The 22,623-nt window shown below is 36.8% G+C and overlaps 3 protein-coding genes across 9 annotated transcripts in view; all 3 read right to left on the reverse strand.

The window, feature by feature from the left end:
- LOC108247386 (inter-alpha-trypsin inhibitor heavy chain H3) overlaps positions 1–9,501 on the reverse strand; it is a 15,683-nt gene extending 6,182 nt beyond the window's left edge. For 2 of the 7 annotated variants that reach the window (XR_005233098.1, XM_017435468.3), the window contains exons 1-16: positions 9,366–9,500; positions 7,434–7,594; positions 7,201–7,305; positions 6,855–7,017; positions 6,667–6,777; positions 6,224–6,352; positions 5,975–6,091; positions 5,678–5,846; positions 5,495–5,605; positions 4,783–4,964; positions 4,474–4,653; positions 4,243–4,367; positions 3,311–3,513; positions 3,170–3,196; positions 2,374–2,436; positions 620–643 (exon numbers count right to left, since the gene is read on the reverse strand). Coding sequence is in view for 6 of the 7 variants with exons in the window: in XM_017435468.3 (XP_017290957.1) it covers positions 620–643; positions 2,374–2,436; positions 3,170–3,196; positions 3,311–3,513; positions 4,243–4,367; positions 4,474–4,653; positions 4,783–4,964; positions 5,495–5,605; positions 5,678–5,846; positions 5,975–6,091; positions 6,224–6,352; positions 6,667–6,777; positions 6,855–7,017; positions 7,201–7,305; positions 7,434–7,594; positions 9,366–9,437 (1,942 nt within the window). In the remaining variant the exon portion in view is untranslated. Of the gene's footprint in view, positions 1–49; positions 343–619; positions 644–2,373; positions 2,437–3,169; positions 3,197–3,310; positions 3,514–4,242; positions 4,368–4,473; positions 4,654–4,782; positions 4,965–5,494; positions 5,606–5,677; positions 5,847–5,974; positions 6,092–6,223; positions 6,353–6,666; positions 6,778–6,854; positions 7,018–7,200; positions 7,306–7,433; positions 7,595–9,365 lie in introns of those variants that run through there. The other 5 variants (XM_037975368.1, XM_037975367.1, XM_037975369.1 and 2 more) reach the window with 4 other exon arrangements.
- A 1,811-nt stretch (positions 9,502–11,312) lies between these two features.
- On the reverse strand, positions 11,313–14,741 carry LOC108247391. Its single transcript, XM_017435475.3, has 7 exons — positions 14,673–14,741; positions 14,341–14,406; positions 13,892–13,999; positions 13,575–13,743; positions 12,088–12,236; positions 11,675–11,756; positions 11,313–11,603 (listed from the first exon to the last, which is right to left on the reverse strand). Exons 2-7 carry the CDS (start codon positions 14,399–14,401, stop codon positions 11,489–11,491), a joined length of 684 nt encoding a protein of 227 aa, XP_017290964.1. The 5' UTR covers positions 14,402–14,406; positions 14,673–14,741; the 3' UTR covers positions 11,313–11,488.
- A 131-nt stretch (positions 14,742–14,872) lies between these two features.
- Positions 14,873–21,315, reverse strand: itih3b.1 (inter-alpha-trypsin inhibitor heavy chain 3b, tandem duplicate 1). The gene is made up of 13 exons (XM_017435474.3): positions 21,199–21,315; positions 19,355–19,515; positions 19,122–19,226; positions 18,758–18,920; positions 18,570–18,680; positions 18,127–18,255; positions 17,876–17,992; positions 17,579–17,747; positions 17,396–17,506; positions 16,684–16,865; positions 16,375–16,554; positions 16,144–16,268; positions 14,873–15,559 (listed from the first exon to the last, which is right to left on the reverse strand). The coding sequence occupies exons 1-13, from the start codon at positions 21,268–21,270 to the stop codon at positions 15,331–15,333; spliced, it is 1,854 nt and encodes a 617-aa protein (XP_017290963.1). The 5' UTR covers positions 21,271–21,315; the 3' UTR covers positions 14,873–15,330.
- Between the last annotated feature and the right edge of the window lie 1,308 nt (positions 21,316–22,623).

Consider the following 22,623-nt stretch of genomic DNA (forward strand, 5'->3'; position numbering starts at 1 on the left):
GGAGGAGGAGGAGGAGGAGCAGCAGCAGCAACTTGTCATTATGTAAAAATAGAAAGGCATGAAATTAAAGTACATCTTTGAATGTAAAAGACTTTGGAAACAATAATAAATAGGGTTTTAATGGTACAAAGTGTGGCTGGATGGAAATATTTTGTTTGTACACACTGTAACAGTTGTAACGCTTAGCCTGGAACAACCCCACCATGGTCACCAATATTAACACTGATTATTTCTTTTGATCAAAAACTCTAAAATATATTTTGTGTTGTGTTGCTCTTAACAATGTTTTTGTGTGTGATGTCTTACCAAAAACAGGAGGAGGAGGAGGAATATAAAAACGTGCTTATGTAAAAATAGAAAGGCATTCAACTTAAGTACATCTTTAAATATACAGAACTTTGGAAACAATAATAAACAGTGATTTTGTTTCAATGGTACAAAGTGTGGCTGGATGGAAATATTTTGTTTGTACACACTGTAACAGTTGTAATGCTTAGCCTGGAACAACTCCACTATGGTCACAAATATTAACACTGATTATTTCTTTTGATCAAAAACTCTAAAATACATTTTGTGTTGTGTTGCTCTTAACAATGTTTTTGTGTGTGATATGTCTTACCACGAGAAGGAGGAGGAGCGGCACCTTGTCAGTATGTAAAAATAGAAAGGCATAAAATTAAAGTACATTTTTGAATGTAAAAGACTTTGGAAACAATAATAAATAGTGAATTTATTTTGATGGTACAAAGTGTGTTTTTTTTTGTCATTCCCACTGTCTCCAAACCAGACAACACGGCTGCTCTCACCACTGTCTGTAAACCTTTCCTTTGACCTTTGCTGCCACCCTTTTGTCACAAATCACTCCTGAAACTCTTCTCCATCCACTCCATTCTCCACCTCTTTACTACACTCTTTATTTTCCTGGACAGTCAACCCTAAGTACTTGAAGTCCTGCACCTTTGTGACCTCTGACCTCCTTGTAGCCTCACTGTTCCTCTTGTCTCCCTCTCATTCACACACAGGTACTCTGTTTTTCTATGGCTGATTTTCATTACTCGTCTTCCAAGTGCATACCTCCACCTCTCCAGGTTCTCTTCCACCTGTTCCCTGTTCTCATCACACATCACAATGTCATCTGCAAACATCCTAGTCCACGGGAATTCCTGCCTGACCTCATCGGTTATTTTGTCCATCACCAGCGCAAACAAGAAGGAGCTCAGAGCCAATCCTTCATGCACTCCCACCTCCTTATTGAAGCTATCTCTCACTAGTACAGCGCTCCTCACCACTGTCCTGCTGTCCTCATACATGTTTTTGCCAGTCTAGCATACTTCTCTGCCCCAAAGACACAATGAAGTTCTTTCTGACCCTCTCTGTACTTCTCCATCAACATCCTGAAAGCAAAGATGACATCTGTGGTGCTCTTTCTTGGCATAAACCCATACTGCTGCTCCCAAATAGTCACCTCTTGTCTAAGTCTAGCTTCCATAACTCTCTCCCGGCTCATCAACTTCATTCCCCTGTAGTTGCTACAACTCTTGTTTACCTTGTTCCTTAAAATTGGCACCAGCACACTTCTCCATTCCTCAGTCATTTTCTCACTCTCAAAAATACCATTGAATAATTGAGTAAAAACTCTCACTACCATTTCTCTTAGACATTTCCATGCCTCCACTGGTATGTCATCAGGTTCATCCTCCCAACATCATCCTCACTAATCTTTTCCACTTCCTGGTCCACAGTTTCTATGGTCTCTACTCTTCAGTGGTGGGAAAGTTTTTTTCCCATGAGTTCCCACAGAATGAGCACTTTACAAGACTGATGTTGACTTTTCTCCTCATGGAAACCAGACTGACTTGCTCCACTGTGAGCTCCTCCTCTAAGGTCCAATATTCTAATATCTTTGATATAACCTCCTGTGTTGATTTAGGGGGTCCAGAACTTTGATTCGGAGCTTCCCGTTCGGAGCTGGGGCTCTAATGTTGATTGTCAATTGTCTTCAAGGCTCTCAATATGTCGTGCACCATATATAAATAAACTTGTTTTAGTGATGTCATCTAACAGTGCCTGGAAACTGATTTTTTTCCCACATCACTTCTTTCCCTTTCATTCTCTTCATCCATTAGCTCCTCAAAGTACTCCTTCCATCTTCCCATCACACTCTCCTTACTTGTTAGAACATTACTATTTCTATCCTTAATAAACCTAACCTGCTGCACATTCTTTTCAGCCTGATCCCTTTGTCTCGCCAGTCAATACAAGTTCTTCTCTCCCTTATTAGTCTACAGCCTCTTGTAAAACTCATCATAACTTCTAAAATAAATTGTGTGTGGTGTTGTTCTTAACAAAGTTTTTCTGTGTGATATGTCATACCAATAACACGAGTGACTTTGTGATGAGTCGGAGTAGAAGCATAAGAAGGAACCAGAACTCGTGCTTATATATAAACAGAAAGGCATGAAATGAGATTATATTTTTGAATGCACAAAACTTGTACATTCAATAGTGAATTTGTTTGTGAATCTGTTTGGAAGATAAAAAATGTGGCTGGATAGAAGATCTTGATATTTCTTTACTAATCAATTAATGTTTTGGCAGGAAAAAAAAAGAAAAAAAAACTTCAGTTATTTCTTATAGCTAAAAATATACATCATTTGAATATTTTTGATAAAATTCTGCAAATTATGTATAGTCTGTTAGCATGTGCTTGTGTCTGTGGTTCAGACTTGTTTGAATTGCCTTTTAATTTATACTTAACAGTCCATGTGCAGTCATGTCTCCTTGTTGATCAAATTATAATTTTAGTTTTAGTTCATTTCATGAATTGTACACTGATCGGAAGTTTATACAGTCAAGTAGAGACAGTAGGACAGTTCTGTATATACTATACAGAATTTTAAAATCTGTGTATGTCAGAAAAATGTATAGAAATTTCCAAAAAAGGTATGAATAAAAATTTAATATAGTTTATTAGTACTAGCAATATAGTAAGCTCTATCTACAGATGTTACATTTCTATATTTAGAGAGAAAAAAAATCATTAAAATCCATCTACCAGATCATGAGATATGCTAACATGACAAATTGACACATACACACACACAGAGGCAAACACATTATAATAAATTTTATTTCCTGTGGCATTGCTCATTTGTGTAATCTTTCTTACCTGAATGACCAGAAAACTGAGAACTTCCTGTTAAAAAGATAGTGATAAAATAAAATGAAAGTACAGTTTTAAACCTACAATACATTGGGGAAAAAAATAAAGACTGCTTAGTTGCATGGTAAAAAGTGAGTTGTTGCTCACCTCCCATTGCATAATTAAGTCGTCCAAAACCTCTGTAAAGCTGTTGAGCTTCCCCCTCCTTTGGTTTGTGAAGAACCTGTGTTTTCTCCCCCTCAGGCTTGGTGACCACCATGGATGTGAGTGGGGTCACAAAGCTGTACTTCAGAGACTTCTCCAAAACTTCTTTCTTCACTTTTTCTTTCTCAGCCCCAGACAACAGCAACCTGCATCACAACATCTTATTAAACTATAAAAGCTGAGATAAAAGGCAGAAAATGATCAATCTAGTTATCTTTATCGCCAGCAGCTGAAGACGATAATGTTTTTGTCTGTGATGTCTATTCAAGATGGCTGCCACAGCTAAGCAAAAACAAAAATGGCTCCAACTCAGCCAGTATTACACAAATTGAGCTAAAATGTGGTGTGGTAGTAGTTCAGAGGCATTACCAACAAATATTCTGAGTACTAACTCAGAATATTAGTACTAACTCAACTTAGTACTTAGTACTAACTCAGTACTAACTGATCACTTGAGGTCTGTTTAAAAACTTTGCCATTAACTCTTGGAGTCAGTTGTGTGTGTCTGTTAGCAAAACTCAAAAACTCTCAAACCCCACCCAAATAAATTTTACTGAAAATTTTAAAAAATCAACCAACAATCATTGGGTGTACATCTAAAAATGATTAATCTTTGGAATCAACCCAATACAAGATGGCTACGACAGCCAACTGGCCTTACAAAACACAAAAATGGCTATAACTCAGACAGTTTTACAGATAAATAGCTAAAACTGGGTGTGGTAGTAGCTGAGCATTATTCCCATATTATACTTCCAGTACTAGAAAAAACCTTTTGCATTAACTGTTAGTGTCAACCCTGTTTGTTAGTTAGCAAAATGAAACTCTAAGAAAGTAATTCATTACAAAGAAAATGTTAGATATATCACACTTACTCTTTCTCCAGTAGCTGTTTAACTGTGAGGTAGGCCCAAACCCTCTGAAGGAGGCCTACAGCCACTGATCCAGTAGAGGGCTCCACAGACGTGTTGGTGGTAGAAAATGTTAATGTTCTACTACTCTGTTATAATGCAAAGAAGATTGTAATGTAATGTCAGTATACAAGGAGTTTGACTAGTGTTCTGAAAATTACAATTGATTTTGTGTTTTTGAGGACTGATTCTTACTGAAATGGCCACAACTTGTGGACTGAAGGTTTCAATGTCATTGTCCATGATCTCACCAGCCACCACAATCTCAGAGCCATTATAATACTGACTGAAATTAGTCTGGGTCAGATTGGTTCCACCCAGGTAGATCATGGTCACATCTGTCAATAGAGGAGTGGCCACTTCTTCATAGAAACCCTGTTAATACACAAATAACACAGTGTGTATGGTTTTATTTTTTTCTTAATAGTAAAACATGTTCTATAAAACAGCAGGAAAACAATTATTTAAAAAAAAAAAAAATTGTAAATGTGTGGAGGAAGATACCTTCAGTTGTACATCGGCATCAGAGTCTTCATAAATCCGTCTCGCCACACCATTGTTCTCCAGTGACATTTTCTCAAGGAACTCAAACTTGACATCAAACCCAAAACCAAGACAGTAGAGAGGGAACTTTCCTGCAATGGCCCGTCTTACATTTGACTGTATAATTTCAAAATTAGTCACTCCTGCAAAGACACAAGATATGTCAAGTTGAACTTAATTTCCTATTTTAAAACTGTATAATTTTAGTGCCAGTCTCCCCTGCAAAGACACCAGACATGACTAAATTTAAACAGCTACTGTATTTGTACAAAGATCTATGTTACATGCAAGGTAAAAGCAAAATAATAATTTAAAAAAAACATTTACATTTTTCTTTGTTTTAATTTTCTCTGATAGAACTCATACTAAAGCCCTGCATCAGTTGCCAGATGGTTGACTGTCATGGCAGTGGTAGACTCAGGCAGTTAGAGGGACTGTCAAGCTGAAAAAGGAGACCTTTAGTACCTGGCTGTTTTAGAAGACTCCTAAAGCATCTGACAGATATCAGCTGACAAAAATGTCTTGAGTTGTTGTGGTAAGATTACTGCTTTCATGATGCATAGAGAACTAGGATAATGGCTGTGGAATGGCTGACTGAATTATTGGACCAAACTTTTAAAAAGACGTTTTCAGTTCATTTGTGACCAGAGTGTCCAGGTGTGTTTTAGTTCACCTGAGGTTGGGTCTCCATCTGTGAGTAGGATCAGAATAGATGCTGAACCTTCTCTGGGATGTGCATTCAGCATACGAGCTCCTTCCAGCACTGCTGCATTAATGTCTGTAGCTAAAAAAGATATAAAAGTGTTTTAGTACCAACCTGAGGATGTTTATATATTACAATTTAGAAAAATCTCACCTCCTCTCTCCATTATATTCCTTGCAAATTCTTTGGCCTCCTCCAAATTTACACTGGTGGCCTGAACAAGTTCTCGTTTCCAGTGAAATATTTGGCTATCAAAGGAAATGACACCAAAAAAGTCGTCTCCTGCCAGGTCATTTAAAATATGGACCAAAGCAATACGAGTCTGTAATAAAAAAATAAAGAAAAGCACTTTCACACAAAATATTAAAATACATTTTGCTTCATTTGTTGTTTTTTAATTGCTTGATATGTGACATTAACACTATACATAAAAAGATTTAATTGCTTCACCTGTTCCATTTTTCTGCCAGACATCGAGCCACTTTGGTCAATAATAAAAACGATATTCTTTGGTATTCGAGGAAGACTAGATGGAGCAAAGTGATGGACAAAGTACCCGTCTGATGTCTACAGGAAACAGTTTGATTTGTGACAAGAACAAAGATATTTAAAGTATTTTTTGGCATATATTAGCACATGTAGTTTTGCAAATACAATATTAACATAAAGTTGCTTTCATTAAATGAGCTAATGTTTTACCTTGATGTCTCCCAGTCCAGTGTCTCTGTTGACATCATAAACAATAACCAGATCTCCATTCATACCTTGTTCTCCACAGCTGTCACAAGTTTTCTGCTGGTCCACAGTTGGATAGAAATACACCCAGGCCTGCAAACCACATAAATCAGTTTTGGTACACCCTTAAAATTTGTGGTGTTTTGATTTTATTTCATTCTTTTTCATTACCTGGACTATTTTAACTCAGACTTCAGACCACAATTATCACCATGACAATATCAAATTTAGCATGGAATATCTAAGTGCTAATAATGTAAATGTGAATTTGCTTTGAAGCGTTTTTTAAAGTCTTAAACCCAAGTTACTGAGACACTTAATGGTCTTTTAAAATGAAAAACAAGCCAGACCATTGTGTACAGTCTTCACCTCATTAACAGAAATATAATAATCAGTAGCAGCTGTACCTTGTTGTCTGCATGTGTCTTGGTGATGGCATTAGCCAGGGCTTTAGTGCTCAGTCCTCCTTTCACATCAATGAAACTGATCCCAGCTTTTTCATAGATGTACACGTCAACCTGGAGGTAAGAAAACTGTAGTATTCACTCTGGAAGCTACTGTCACTGAACACTGTTTTCCTGGACGATCACCAAACCTTGAAGTCTTTGACAGGCTGCATGGGTCGAGTGTGGATCTGCAGCTCATATTTGCCACGAGTGCGTTTCAGTAGTTCCTCATATGTGAGCTCAAAGGTGACCTTTTTGTGAGCCGCCACAGTTACAGAAGTTTTAAATTCCTCCATGGTCCTCCCTACAGAGCTGCAAGACAAACATTTATCACTGTAAAAAGTTGTAGCAGGATGCATGACATGGTTATTAGACAGCGTCATTTAGAGCATTTTAGAAAGTTCACATTATGTTGATGTAAAACAGGAAGCAGGTAAAAACTAAAAAAGTACTTTCTTAAGATCTTGCAACAAATTTTTTCATCATCATATTTACCTGACAATTCCTGCACTTTCACCACGAGACACAGCCTGAGTGTACTGCTGCTGAGCCTGCTCCTTTGTTTTCACAACTCCATCATAAACCTGACCGTCTATAAACCTGCAGACAACAAACACAAACAAGTTGTTTCAATCCTGAGTTGTTCCTACTTTACTTTAGTACTTCCAAAATAATATTAATACCAAGATATTAGATTTTTACTCATCATCTTTTTTTCCTTCACATACATTCTGAATTTACTGATGAAGGCATTCTTGGGAATCTGGACATGAAATTCAATTTCCTTGGATTCCTCTATACGATTGGCCACACGGCTTGTGATGACGGTGGTGGCGTAACGTCCGATCACAGTGGAGTTGATGTGAAAGCTGTAAATGTCCCAGTCATCCTGAAAAAACGCAAAAGGCTAATTAGAAAAAAAGAAGAAAGGTCCATGTTTGACCGACCTAATATCAGAAAATAATGTGTTGGTGGATAAAATGTTCTTGGTGTGGCTGCAGAAACACTTTATTCTGTTTTTCCTTTTTCTTAATGTGATAATTTACATTGGTCATAAACTTGCATTTCCTAAATATAAAATGCTAAATGTAAATACTCCAGTGCTCATGACAAATATAATATTGTATTTTAAATGGAGTTCTGTCTCTATTTACTTACCAGCTGTGTCCTGACAAATCCATTATTTCACGCACACACACAAAATCCTGTCACTTAAAAGAACACTGCATTGTTAATACTTTAAAAGTTAACTTAACATGATAGTTTTAAATGTGGAATTGTTTTTTTTTTCTTTAGTAACTTCCAACAGCAAGAACAAAGAACAGACACATTGCTAAAAAAAATAAACCAAAGCAAAAAGAAAACATTTTAACTTAACACATTTCCCCTATATCTAAAATCTTTTATGAACTTTCACATAAACCTCAATTTTCAAACATTATCAAAGTTAAAAGTACAGTGCCAAATCATTATTAAAGATAACTGGTTCAAATTACAAGTTCAAATTGCAACTTTATGTATAAAATACAAATTTCTTGTCCAAAGAGCCCAATCTGTTTCATTAATAATTTCCTGCCACAGCACAGACCCAGCAGGACTGTTATTATACAACTTCAACTACTCCTTCTGCCTCTTGTTTTCTCTGGCATTAAAGAGTTCATCTTTGAATTCTCCATGACCAGTCCATGCTAGTGTGTGTGAGCCTGCCATCATCTGCTTCCATGCTTCCCCGTGCTCCACCCAGAGCCCCAGTTTGCTACCGCAGTGACAAGAAATCACAAGAAATTACACTAGAGACGTTTTCTACATGCTCAAAACCATCATGGGTCTATCACGTTTTATCACACTAGCCCACTGTGTTTGTAATGTGTGCCTGAAAGCCTCACAAAGACAATGCAAAGACCATCCTCATTCTGAATTATTTTATTTTTACATCATTGCAGGGTCATCTAGTGTGAGTAGTACCACAGTACTGCCCACAATGGCCTTATGCCTGGGGTATATTCTTGTGCCAGGACGGAGCCCTGGGCATGGTACGATCATGGACACATGGAAAGTAGCAGGAAAAAAAACTATTTGGCGAGCTGTACCAGTGCACTACGTTTACCTTCACACTAAAGGAGGTTTCCCAAATTTGCCACAATGCAGCCACTTTCTAACAGATCGTGTAGATTAAGGGGAGTTTAGCAGGGTCTTAATCCTGTGTGAAAAGAGTCTTAGCTTGTACTAAAAGCCTTACTGTTATAAGAATTTAATCTGCTGCTGTCCTGATTTCTTCTACACACAATTTCTTTCGAGTTAGTATTTGTTGCACTTTTCTTTTTAATCAAAAACCATATGGAAGATTTGTTTTAGGAACACAAGATAGACATGCAAACTCCCTCACAGCATGGATCATTGTGAGAAAAGTTATGTAATTTTAACAAGTTGTAAGGTTGTGGTTACAGTCTGATCTAACCCCACATTTTCACCGTGTAATTCTACAACAAAGTGTGTATTACAAGCAACTTTAAAACAACCTTGGGGTACAAAGTCCAAAGGTCTTTAGGCTGAAAATAAAGTCAACTATCAGGTATTTGTTTAAATTTTGTGAAAGATTTTTTATCAGTAACTGTTTTCTTGCAGTTTACCTTTCTGTCCTTTCTGGTCTGATACTGTACCTTGTTTGGTTGTGAAGCAGCCAAAGCCAGCAGCAGCCCGAAGAGGGTGAGCTGCACCACAGCTCTCCCCATGTTTCCTCAGAGCAGACTCAGCTGAAACTGTTCTTTAAACTCAAACAGTGTCAACATTTATTGTACACTCTCTTTTTAAAGCAACATTTATTTTACTCAGTCTCCACCTTCAGCAGCCCCCTCATTTGCCCTCATGATCGAAACCAAAGAACTAACATATGATTCCCCACAAAGCAGTGACCTTTACTGTTGACACTGAACTTTGGCCAGGAGTATACTGAACAACATCATCGCATTTGTCATATTGTGAATGGAAACACTAGATTAAAAAAGACACGTAGATATAATTTGATTTCATTACAGGGACAGACCATGGATAGCTATCAATAATTAGTACCTTATTAGCTGTGGCATCAGTCATAGAGCTCAGTAGAGCTGAAACTGTTCTTTAAACTCAAACAAAGTTAACCTTTATTTCTACACCCTCCTTTTTCAAAGCAAAACTTATCTTACTCAGTCTCCACCTTCACCCACACCCCAATTTGGTGTTCACACCAAATGTCCAGTTTTTTTACTTCTCCAGAAATTTGTTACATTTGTCATATCATGAAACACTGAACTGAAACGTACAGTTTTCAGTGCAAATATTAAACTTATTCAAAGAAGAAGGTGAAGTGTAAAGTGTGCACGCACACACACACACTGTTAGGGTTCTTATGTTATCAACCTTTGTGCTTATGTGTAAAACTGCCTACGTGCCACACGAAGGTCAGACGTCGGGCGCCACACCATCTGGCTCTCCCAAACAGAGATGTGTTATGGTTATGCTTTGTGTTTAAACTGTGGTCTGGACCGGTTTTGGCCAGCTCAGACCAACCCCTTTTATTTCTTCCTTTAATAAAAAAGAAAGCCCAAGTAAGCGGCCAGAACTTCCTGGACAGCACGTCGTTAGGAGCTGTTGTTGAATTTCTCCTCTTGCGAAGGCCTTCACAAAAGACAACGAGCCTCTCCGGTGTGATTCTTTCTTAGCAGGTTAAATAAATCAAAACCCTGACACACACACAGGCAATTACATTATCACCCACCTTTCATAATGGCAGATGATAAACTGAACTGATCCAACTCAGCTGTAATCTTGGTTTTATCTGTAGCTACCTGGGAGCACAACATTAGTGCTATGAAAACTTTTATATTTTCATCAAACACCTGTTTATCTCAGCTGTCAGTTTGTAATAAGATGTGATACAAGTTGCTGTTGTCTTAACTTGAGAAGCAACATGTGAGGATCAAATCTTTGGAGTTGTCTCTGAGGTTCAGCTTTGTTACCCCGCTCACCAAGCTTCAGGGGAAGAACATGAAGGTGGTGCTCAAACCTCCTCAATTAATTTTTCATAGAATCTTAAATGTATTAAAAGTGACAGATTCCTACTGGGAGTCTGTTCTATAGTTTGTGTTTGCCTGTACTATTTGAAGTAATGATATACATTCACAACTGCTTAACTTTTGTAATCAACCCAATTCAAGATGGCCACTACAGCTAATTGACCTTAGAAAACACAAAAATGGCTAACGAATTATACAGATACTAAGATACAATTTGTGTGGTTGTAGTTTAGTTTTTCCCAACACATACGCTAAGCAGGATTTCATGCACAACGGTATTTTCCATGTTTAACCAAAATGGGTACAACTCCCTCCTTTCTCAACGCAAGATGATCTTTGTCTACAACTGTGTTATGAGAGGTGATGGGTGTAATGCAGTTCTTCCAGAAATTACCTATAATTTAACAAATTTGGGCTTCACTTGAACAACACAAGTATAAATTAAATTCCCAGCAGTGTTATCTCTGTCTGTTTAAATCATTTTATTGGCTAAACTGATGGAATGCAGCATTTTTTAAAGTTTAAAATAAAAACATGCCTCTATTTTTTTTGTTAATTTTTATTAAAAGGTTTGGCAGGTTAATTACAGTGCATGACTGTTTTTTTCCACAGCATGTTAAACATAAAACTGTATTCTTTGTTTATGTTAGAAACAGAGTTTAGATTTTGCATTTATGTTTTCTTTTCAAAAGCTTTTTGTGTTTCATTTAATTCAACATGATCCTTTATTAAATTTGGGCAGTGCGGAAATCTTGCAGGGGTCTCTGCAGAGCATGATCAGGTGAAACGAGCCAGCAGGATGATCCCAAAGGAGGGGAAATACTGTAGTCATCAGCAGAGGAGCTATAAAAATGGATAAAGAGTTAAAACAGCTTGTTTTGTTGTCAAAAAGACAAACAGCTATAAACATGTACCTTGTAGTTGGTATCTCATGGTTGTTGATCTTCAGTTTTGTTCTGCGACGTCCCAGTTTCTCCTCATATTCAGACTTTAAAGCTGCACAACAAAGTTCAACAACTTACAACGGTAAAAAGTTGGCACGTAAAAATAACCAACATAAAAGAACTGCAAGAAGTTACGCCTCTAACTAGCTTAACTGAGTGGACTCATTCAGTGTAGTAATTGTAATTGATTTGCTAATATTATTGCTTCTCAATAAAAGTTTTAGAGCAACAACACCAGTTTATGTAAGAGAACTAAAGACATTTTGACTACATCCCAGACTTAGCGTGGTATAGACAAAAGATCTGTTTTCCATCACTAAATGCAAATGCAGACATTTTGAAGTCATGCAAAGCTGTAAACATAAGCACATTGTTTCACTCACCTAAAATTCCCTCAGTGTTGTTGGCAGAAGGCATCTGTCTTATAACCGGCCAAAGGAATTTGTTGCCGTCCTTCTCATGAACTAAGATGACCACCCGTATGTCTTCAGCAGCAATATCTATTTCTTTGTCCCTCTTGATCACCGTCACACTGGAAACAATTACATAACCTGGTATTAACTTCTGTGTTAGTCTTTAGGAACAGTTATACAATCACAGATGATTTTTTTTCTGATCTTCTTTAATCCAATAAATTCAAATACAAAACAACCGGACTTCAGTTTTATCATTGAAGAAGTATGTCTTCTCAGCTGAGAAGCTTTTTAGTTTCAAGGCTGGAGAGAGTGGAGTTCCAAGCTTTTAGGATGCGTGAGATGTTCCGTAATGCAAGCTGAATTCACATGCAGCATAAACTCCCCTCATAATGGAGGGTCATTAGGGTCTTTGTTGGCCTTTTTTACAGAGACCCTGCTTACACAAAAACTATCTCTGGAAATGATCATGTTTTTTCAATGTTTATTGTGGAGAATTAACAAGAAAAAAAAAAGCACTTTCACAAAGATATGACCGTGCTCACTGAATCTGATGTATTTTCTATGCCAGTCAGGGTTGCCAGATAAGAAATGATAAACTATTATACTGTCACTTGGAAACTATTGTATTTTGACCCAAACTATCATATATGCTGAGTGAGGTGCGCTCTCTCAGAGGGGGAGGTTGAAAGATTAGTTGTGTGTTGTGATCAGTGAACATGTGCACAGAAAAGAAGGGGGACTTGACCTTAAAACTATGTTGTAAAAATGGTAATTATCTTATATTTGGCAACACTGATGCCAGGCTTTCAATGAGGCACACATGCAGTCTCCAGCATGTAAACAGTTACATATAAAATGGTGAATATATCGATGTTTGTTTGGACTGACAGTGAGGATGGGTCACTGCTACATGTTTAAAAAAACTAGTACAAACAGGATCATGTTAGTACAAACAGGACTTTGCTATCTGCTATTACTAATGTTGTTGATCTACTCGTGCATGTGCAGCAGTCTGTGGTGCACATGTGCCATTTCACACATTGCAGCTTCCTTTGAAATGCAAATGAGAGGATCTGAAAAATTCCCCTCTAAGAACTGGATTCTCAAAATTTCATTGCCAGAGAATCTGATTTCTGTTGTGATGCAAACTGGCTGAACTGCAACAGAAATGTTACAATTTCACTGAAAAACAGCTTTGCGGAAATGGCCCAAAAGAAACGCTTGGTCACATGCATTATGGTGTGAATTAGAATGAAACTGGCTAATGTAAGTTTTAAAAAGCTAAAATAGAAGGTCTCCTCTGTTGTTTGAAGTTGTCTTTTTCCAGTTAGAAGGGGGTAAAGGAAGCAATTCATGTCAAATGGGAAAATCCAACACTAAACAGAGGAGGAGGCATACAGTAATGGACACTGTCCTCTAAAATATTTTTGACCATTATGTCAGTTCAAGCTCACCTTCCAGCTGTGATGGGATCCTGTCCTGTGTGGCGTGTTGTAGACTGTCCCTCTCGAACAGTGATTTCATCTGTGTCAACCTCAACATGTTGGTCACTTCTGACATGGATGACAATCTTTTTAAAGCCCCCATTTGTTACTGAATCCAGCTCACCATTCATATACAGCTCTGATACAAACAGATAAAATAAACACCACACCACAAATCAGGACATAAATGTGAGGAAAAATAGCAAACTGATAATTGATACAACATTTGTTGACTGAACAATTTAAGAGACCCTACTTTGTGATGGTGCAAAAAAAAGATTACTGACCTCTGCTGGGATGGTGAAAAAGTTTAAGAATGGCATCTCCTGTGATGTCAAAGCATAACGGCTGAGATCGATTCTCAGCTTTCAGCAAAAATCTGTGCGAAACAGGAGCTAAAAAGAAACAGTGACACCGTGTTAGATCACAAATGTCATGAAAAAAACAGCTTTTACTTCCAGCAACAGTTGAACAGAAGTCACATTTAACCGAATTGAATCACTCTTTAATTGAAACTCCAGAGTTTTAAAAGCAAAACATAATAAAAATAAAAAATAAAAATGGAATAAAAATTTAAGAAAAACACAACAGCAAAACAAACAAACAAAATCTCCACAATAACCTTTTCAGTTTTATTGTTATATTTTGTGGCTTTCTCCAAAAATCATCACATTTCTCAAATTTTGTAATATTTTGATAAAGAAGATTTGTAAATATGAATTTTGGAATACATTACCAAGTCTTGCCATCTCCAGCAACAAATAATCCTGAGCAATCATATCGATCATGGGAAGCATTGAAGCTGCAAACAATTTTTATAAAGGTGTTGAGATGTTCTGCTCCAACAAAGTCACAAGGCCCAGATTGTTTAAAGATTTATGGATTAACAGAGAAAATTATTGCTTCAAATGTCTGCTAAACATTTACAGTTTGTGAATATGCAATAGTAACCTGAAATTTACAAAGAATGTTGCCGATTGTTCTATAAGCTAAATCTGGATGATGTTCGTTGCCAAAACTAAATTCTAAGAAGAATGATTAAAGATGAGTTCAGTGAAAGATACATACCTGGTGAAGGTGCAGCAACCCATCTACCTTAACAAGAAATTTTCAAAATTAAACTTGAGATAAAATATGTTAAAGAACAACAACACAACAAAGAAACAAAAGTATGTAATCAGATTTACCTTTTAAAACTCTGAAAGGTTGTTTTGATAAGACAAATTAACACACACACACACGAGCCAAAATATTATTGCTCTGCCTTTGCCTTTGGCAGTGAGCAATAAAAGAGTTTGTTTTTTTTATCTGAAAACATCTTTTCTCGCAAGTGTATTTGTACAGATAATTGTTGTGTTTAGTCGAAAAAGAACATAGTAGTTATAAAGCTATAGACTTTATCTGTTCTGTTGACTGTGTTCTTTCTTAATAATTATTTTATGTTTTTGTCCATTGCATGTATACTACACTGAGCAGGAATTCATACAGTTATAGAATGTGAGTAAGTATGTACAGTATAGCATTTTATATAATGTAGTAACTGTTTATATTTATAGAATGAAAAAATAATTGGTTAACTTATACTGGATACCAAGAATTGTATAAGTTCAGAATCAGTCATGCTAGAAGGTAATTCAGTATGTGGTATGAATCCACCGAATACTAAAAAGTGTCAAAAGTTAAATTATCAATATGATTCATTTTAAGACAAAAGACAAAATTTTTTCTAACTGTTGGGAGACTTCCTCCTAAATGTCGAAGTATGATGTTGATGATGATGAAAATGGGACTGTGGCAATGCTTTCCCCTCCTTTGGTTTGTGAAGGACTTGTGTTTTCTCCCCCTCAGGCTTGGTGACCACCATGGATGTGAGTGGGGTCACAAAGCCGTACTTCAGAGACAGCTCCAAAACTTCTTTCTTCACTTTTTCTTTCTCAGCTCCTGACAACAGCAACCTGCATCACAACATCTTATTAAACTATAACAGCTGAGATAAACGGCAAAAAATGATATACAATAATATTCTTTGCACCACTTTTGATAGAAATCCAGCTAGCCTCAAATACAATACAACATTTATTTTGAAAAAGTTTTTATTGTCCCCCACCAAAGACAAAGGGGGTGGAACAATGGTTTTGTCTGAGTGTGTGTGTGCTTGTGTGTGTGTGTGTGTTTGTCTGCACCATTGGCAAAATAGGTCATGAATTACTAAATGAATTTTAATGAAACTTTCTGAATAACATTTGAAGTTGAACCCAATTCAACAGCCCCCAAAACAAAAAGGGTTATAGGTACCTTATCTTATCTTCCATCACATCCCTGCTATCTAGAAAAAATAATATATAGTACTGGGGTACATAATTATTTGAAGTTGTTTTAGGTCTATAGCGTGGTGCACAAACTGAAGATATTTGTGCTGATCCAGACCAAAAAGGATGGGCCAGAATTTTGCACCCAACAATTATGACTCAACAAATTTTTGAACAGTAAATCATTTATATGCATAACAATACAAAAATATTTGATATAAATCACTTACTCTTTCTCCAGTAGCTGTTTAACTGTGAGGTAGGCCCAAACCCTCTGAAGGAGGCCTACAGTCACTGTTCCAGTAGAGGGCTCCACAGACGTGTTGGTGGTAGAAAATGTTAATGTTCTACTACTCTGTTATAATGCAAAGAAGATTGTAATGTAATGTCAGTATACAAGGAGTTTGACTAGTGTTCTGAAAATTACAATTGATTTTGTGTTTTTGAGGACTGATTCTTACTGAAATGGCCACAACTTGTGGACTGAAGGTTTCAATGTCATTGTCCATGATCTCACCAGCCACCACAATCTCAGAGCCATTATAATACTGACTGAAATTAGTCTGGGTCAGATTGGTTCCACCCAGGTAGATCATGGTCACATCTGTCAATAGAGGAGTGGCCACTTCTTCATAGAAACCCTGTTAATACACAAATAACACAGTGTGTATGGTTTTATTTTTTTCTTAATAGTAAAACATGTTCTATAAAACAGCAGGAAAACAATTATTTAAAAAAAAAAAAAATTGTAAATGTGTGGAGGAAGATACCTTCAGTTGTACATCGGCATCAGAGTCTTCATAAATCCGTCTCGCCACACCATTGTTCTCCAGTGACATTTTCTCAAGGAACTCAAACTTGACATCAAACCCAAAACCAAGACAGTAGAGAGGGAACTTTCCTGCAATGGCCCGTCTTACATTTGACTGTATAATTTCAAAATTAGTCACTCCTGCAAAGACACAAGATATGTCAAGTTGAACTTAATTTCCTATTTTAAAACTGTATAATTTTAGTGCCAGTCTCCCCTGCAAAGACACCAGACATGACTAAATTTAAACAGCTACTGTATTTGTACAAAGATCTATGTTACATGCAAGGTAAAAGCAAAATAATAATTAAAAAAAAACATTTACATTTTTCTTTGTTTTAATTTTCTCTGATAGAACTCATACTAAAGCCCTGCATCAGTTGCCAGATGGTTGACTGTCATGGCAGTGGTAGACTCAGGCAGTTAGAGGGACTGTCAAGCTGAAAAAGGAGACCTTTAGTACCTGGCTGTTTTAGAAGACTCCTAAAGCATCTGACAGATATCAGCTGACAAAAATGTCTTGAGTTGTTGTGGTAAGATTACTGCTTTCATGATGCATAGAGAACTAGGATAATGGCTGTGGAATGGCTGACTGAATTATTGGACCAAACTTTTAAAAAGACGTTTTCAGTTCATTTGTGACCAGAGTGTCCAGGTGTGTTTTAGTTCACCTGAGGTTGGGTCTCCATCTGTGAGTAGGATCAGAATAGATGCTGAACCTTCTCTGGGATGTGCATTCAGCATACGAGCTCCTTCCAGCACTGCTGCATTAATGTCTGTAGCTAAAAAAGATATAAAAGTGTTTTAGTACCAACCTGAGGATGTTTATATATTACAATTTAGAAAAATCTCACCTCCTCTCTCCATTATATTCCTTGCAAATTCTTTGGCCTCCTCCAAATTTACACTGGTGGCCTGAACAAGTTCTCGTTTCCAGTGAAATATTTGGCTATCAAAGGAAATGACACCAAAAAAGTCGTCTCCTGCCAGGTCATTTAAAATATGGACCAAAGCAATACGAGTCTGTAATAAAAAAATAAAGAAAAGCACTTTCACACAAAATATTAAAATACATTTTGCTTCATTTGTTGTTTTTTAATTGCTTGATATGTGACATTAACACTATACATAAAAAGATTTAATTGCTTCACCTGTTCCATTTTTCTGCCATGCATCGAGCCACTTTGGTCAATAATAAAAACGATATTCTTTGGTATTCGAGGAAGACTAGATGGAGCAAAGTGATGGACAAAGTACCCGTCTGATGTCTACAGGAAACAGTTTGATTTGTGACAAGAACAAAGATATTTAAAGTATTTTTTGGCATATATATTAGCACATGTAGTTTTGCAAATACAATATTATTGAAAAGTTATTTTCATTAAATGAGCTAATGTTTTACCTTGATGTCTCCCAGTCCAGTGTCTCTGTTGACATCATAAACAATAACCAGATCTCCATTCATACCTTGTTCTCCACAGCTGTCACAAGTTTTCTGCTGGTCCACAGTTGGATAGAAATACACCCAGGCCTGCAAACCACATAAATCAGTTTTGGTACACCCTTAAAATTTGTGGTGTTTTGATTTTATTTCATTCTTTTTCATTACCTGGACTATTTTAACTCAGACTTCAGACCACAATTATCACCATGACAATATCAAATTTAGCATGGAATATCTAAGTGCTAATAATGTAAATGTGAATTTGCTTTGAAGCGTTTTTTAAAGTCTTAAACCCAAGTTACTGAGACACTTAATGGTCTTTTAAAATGAAAAACAAGCCAGACCATTGTGTACAGTCTTCACCTCATTAACAGAAATATAATAATCAGTAGCAGCTGTACCTTGTTGTCTGCATGTGTCTTGGTGATGGCATTAGCCAGGGCTTTAGTGCTCAGTCCTCCTTTCACATCAATGAAACTGATCCCAGCTTTTTCATAGATGTACACGTCAACCTGGAGGTAAGAAAACTGTAGTATTCACTCTGGAAGCTACTGTCACTGAACACTGTTTTCCTGGACGATCACCAAACCTTGAAGTCTTTGACAGGCTGCATGGGTCGAGTGTGGATCTGCAGCTCATATTTGCCACGAGTGCGTTTCAGTAGTTCCTCATATGTGAGCTCAAAGGTGACCTTTTTGTGAGCCGCCACAGTTACAGAAGTTTTAAATTCCTCCATGGTCCTCCCTACAGAGCTGCAAGACAAACATTTATCACTGTAAAAAGTTGTAGCAGGATGCATGACATGGTTATTAGACAGCGTCATTTAGAGCATTTTAGAGTCCAAGAAGTCTGAAAGTTGACGTTATATTCATGTAAAAAGCAAAACAAATACTAAATGAGGAAAAAGCACCTCCTTAAGATCTTGCAACAAATTTTTTCATCATCATATTTACCTGACAATTCCTGCACTTTCACCACGAGACACAGCCTGAGTGTACTGCTGCTGAGCCTGCTCCTTTGTTTTCACAACTCCATCATAAACCTGACCGTCTATAAACCTGCAGACAACAAACACAAACATTTTGTTTCAAACCTGAGTTGTTCCTACTTTACTTTAGTACTTTATAAATAATATTAATACCAAGATGTTAGATTTTTACTCATCATCTTTTTTTCCTTCACATACATTCTGAATTTACTGATGAAGGCATTCTTGGGAATCTGGACATGAAATTCAATTTCCTTGGACTCATTCATACGATTGGCCACACGGCTTGTGATGACGGTGGTGGCGTAACGTCCAGTCACAGTAGAGTTGATGTGAAAGCTGTAAATGTCCCAGTCATCCTGAACAAGAACAGAAAGCAGATTAAAACACTCTCTCTCTCACACACACACACACACACATACATACACACACACACGTGACTGTGCTCTGCTGGCCATTGAATGCTTTTTTGTTCCAGTTCTCCATTTCCCATCAGAATCTCCTGGTTCCCCAACATCCGATGCGGATCTTGTCATTCCGGGACATCTGCGCCTATTTCTGTCTCTTACTCAATATGTAAGCGAGGTTCCCACTTTACTTCAAGCTCGAGTCCTCTGGGAAGTTATGGGCTTTTGTTACTTTTCAATTTGTGTAAATGCTTGTTTTTAGCCTTTGCATGTTTTGTTATTGTTGCTTCACAGGTCAATGTAACTTTCTGCTAGCTAGTAATAAAGGCTTTAATTATATAAAAATTTGAATTTCTGCTGTTCTGCTAATTTCTTCCACACACTATTTATTTTGTGTTAGTATTTGTAGCAGTTTTTTCTTTAAATAAAAGCTCCATGGAAGGCTTTATCCCTGAAACACAACAGGGTAGACGTATAGTCCCTCACAGCATGCCAATATGAGAAAAGTTTAGTTGCAATGCTAATGTTACCACAGTTTGACTCATGTGCACATTGATTTATGTATGCACACAGTGAGTACATACATCATTAACTTGAAACAACCTTTTGGGTACAAAACCCAAAGGTTCTTAAACTTTTTTTATGTGAAGTAAAGTTCAGTATGTTGCAACAGACAGAAAAAAGTCAATACTATAATATATATGTCCCAGTCATCCTGCACAAAGACAAGGCAAATTATAAAAAGAAAGATCAATGTCTAACTGTCAGCTGATTAAAGAGAAGACATTGTGCTGGTGGGTGAAATGTTCACTGTGTGGCTCCAGAAACATCTCATTCAGTTGTTTTTTGTCTGATATTTCACATTGGTCAAAAATGTGTGTTTTCTAAACACTCCAGTGCTCACGGCCAAAACAGATTTGTGTTTGAAATAAAGTTGAGTCTTCATTCTGGTTGTGTGTCCTGAAAAATGTATTGTTTTTTCACCTGAAAGAAATACTCCTACAACTTAAAGTTAACCTTAAAACTAAATGTCATGTTTTAAATATGGAATCAAACAGATTTGTTTTAAAACTCTTAGTCAACAGCAAAAAATAAAGAGCACACATATTCATGCCTCTACTACAAATGCATTTCAATCAAAATGTATCCTTAACTAAATAAAAAAAAGAAATAGTGTGAGTACCAATAGACATTGATTATTGACAATCCAGACCTCAACCCTGACTTTCAGAAAACTAAAATCAACTTTTTGGACCTTTGTCCAGGCTAAATGTTCTTTCTTTGCAATAATAACTATACTGGTTACTGAAGAAAATTTATGTAATTTCAATGACTTGCAATATTGATGCTACTAGGGTCTGATCTAACTTCATATTTTCTCTGTAATTACACAACAAGTGAGTTATACAAGCACACAGCAGATGCACAAATCAACAACCTGAAACAACCTTGGAGGTATGAACTAAAGGTCCTTAAACCTGCTTTTCGTGTTTATCTAAGGCAGAGTTCAAAGAGATATTAAAACAGACAGAGTAAAAGCTGATCAACAGATATCTTTTAAAATTTCAGAGAAAAAAAGTTGTGCTAAGATGTACATTTTTCATCAAACCTGCAGTTATTGCATAGATTCTGTACCTTGTTTGGTTGTGAAGCAGCCAAAGCCAGCAGCAGCCCGACGAGGGTGAGCTGCACCACAGCTCTCCCCATGTTTCCTCAGAGCAGACTCAGCTGAAACTGTTCTTTAAACTCAAACAAAGTCAACTTTTATTTGTTCACTTATCATTTCTCAAAGCAAACTTTATTTTTCTCAGTCTCCACCTTCAATGCCCCTCTCACTTGTACACATAACAACAAAACAATAATGACAACAAAAAAACACTGATTTCCTACAAAATGTCAATTTACAATATGTTAACTGTGTATGTGACCTTTACTCTTCACACCAAATGTCCAGTTATTTCACTTTGCCAAGCATTTGTTACATTTGTCACTGAACTGAAAACAAATGTAATGGAAAAAAATACTGTTTCAGCGATTCTTGCTGCATGTAACCCCTTGATGAACTGTGGAAAAACACAGAGCATTCATTTTCACCTTGATTTCGTTTAGTTAGGATGCCTTTAATCTTATCTCTACAGGGTGCCAGGATGTCTGTGTTATCTCATGTGTTTTTCTTTAATTACGTCCTCTTTTGATCAGTTTATTTTAACCCTTCTGTTCTCCCCAGACCCCTCATCATCTTACAAATGGTATAAGAAGGGGGAGCTATCTGTACTGCTTCAGACTCACTCTGCTGACTCACCTCAGCTCAGTGATTCTCAGCCATAAATAAAAATAATAAATAAATTATCCTAGGACAAAACTCTTCATTGTCCTCTTTGTTATAGAAAATTCCACTACACAAACAAGACATGCAGAGAATATCTGACTTCATTATTGTCACAAACACTGATTAAAGAAGTTGCCCATGTGACAAATAATAGAGGCAAGTGCCAGAAAAACTAAAATGTACAATTTTCAGTGTAAATATTCAAGGTATTTTAAAACAGGTTAAGTGTAAAGCACAAACACACACGAACACATGCACACACAAACTAAAAAAAATACTCCCAATAGGAATCTGTCACTTTTAATCCATTTGAGTTTCCATTAAAAAATTAATTGAGGAGGTTTGAGCACCACCTTCATGTTCTTCCCCTGAAGCTTGGTGAGCGGGGTAACAAAGCTGAACCTCAGAGAAAACTCCAAAGATTTGTTCCTCACGTGTTGCTTCTCAAGTTTAATCAACAGCAACTTGTATCACATCTTAGTACAAATTGACAGCTGACATAAACAGGTGTTTGATGAAAATATAAAAGTTTTCATACCACTAATGTTGTGCTCCCAGGTAGCTACAGCTAAAACCAAGATTACAGCTGAGTTGGATCAGTTCGGTTTATCATCTGCCATTATGAAAGGTGTGAGATAATGTAATTGCCTCAGTCTGTGTGTTAATTTGCCTGTACTGCTAGAAGTAAAGATTGGGTGTATGCGCATCCACAACTGGTTAACCTTTGGAGT

The sequence above is a fragment of the Kryptolebias marmoratus genome, linkage group LG4, assembly GCF_001649575.2.
Source record: "Kryptolebias marmoratus isolate JLee-2015 linkage group LG4, ASM164957v2, whole genome shotgun sequence".
Lineage (NCBI taxonomy): Eukaryota > Metazoa > Chordata > Actinopteri > Cyprinodontiformes > Rivulidae > Kryptolebias > Kryptolebias marmoratus.

Bases quoted from the DNA above. Each gene is read 5' to 3' on its own strand.
- LOC108247391 (XM_017435475.3), bottom strand. From the start codon at position 14,401: ATGCTTCCCATGATCGATATGATTGCTCAGGATTATTTGTTGCTGGAG. The intron at 12,237-13,574 runs GTGAGCTTGAAC...AATTGTTTCCAG, and splicing joins GATCCCATCACAGCTGGAAG to TGTGACGGTGATCAAGAGGG. The intron at 11,604-11,674 runs GTACATGTTTAT...CCATTTTTATAG, and splicing joins CATGAGATACCAACTACAAG to CTCCTCTGCTGATGACTACA.
- itih3b.1 (XM_017435474.3), bottom strand. From the start codon at position 21,270: ATGGGGAGAGCTGTGGTGCAGCTCACCCTCGTCGGGCTGCTGCTGGCT. The intron at 17,993-18,126 runs GTAAAACATTAG...TGTTTCCTGTAG, and splicing joins CTGGACTGGGAGACATCAAG to ACATCAGACGGGTACTTTGT. The intron at 15,560-16,143 runs GTAAGTGATTTA...GTTGTGATGCAG, and splicing joins AAACAGCTACTGGAGAAAGA to GTTGCTGTTGTCAGGAGCTG.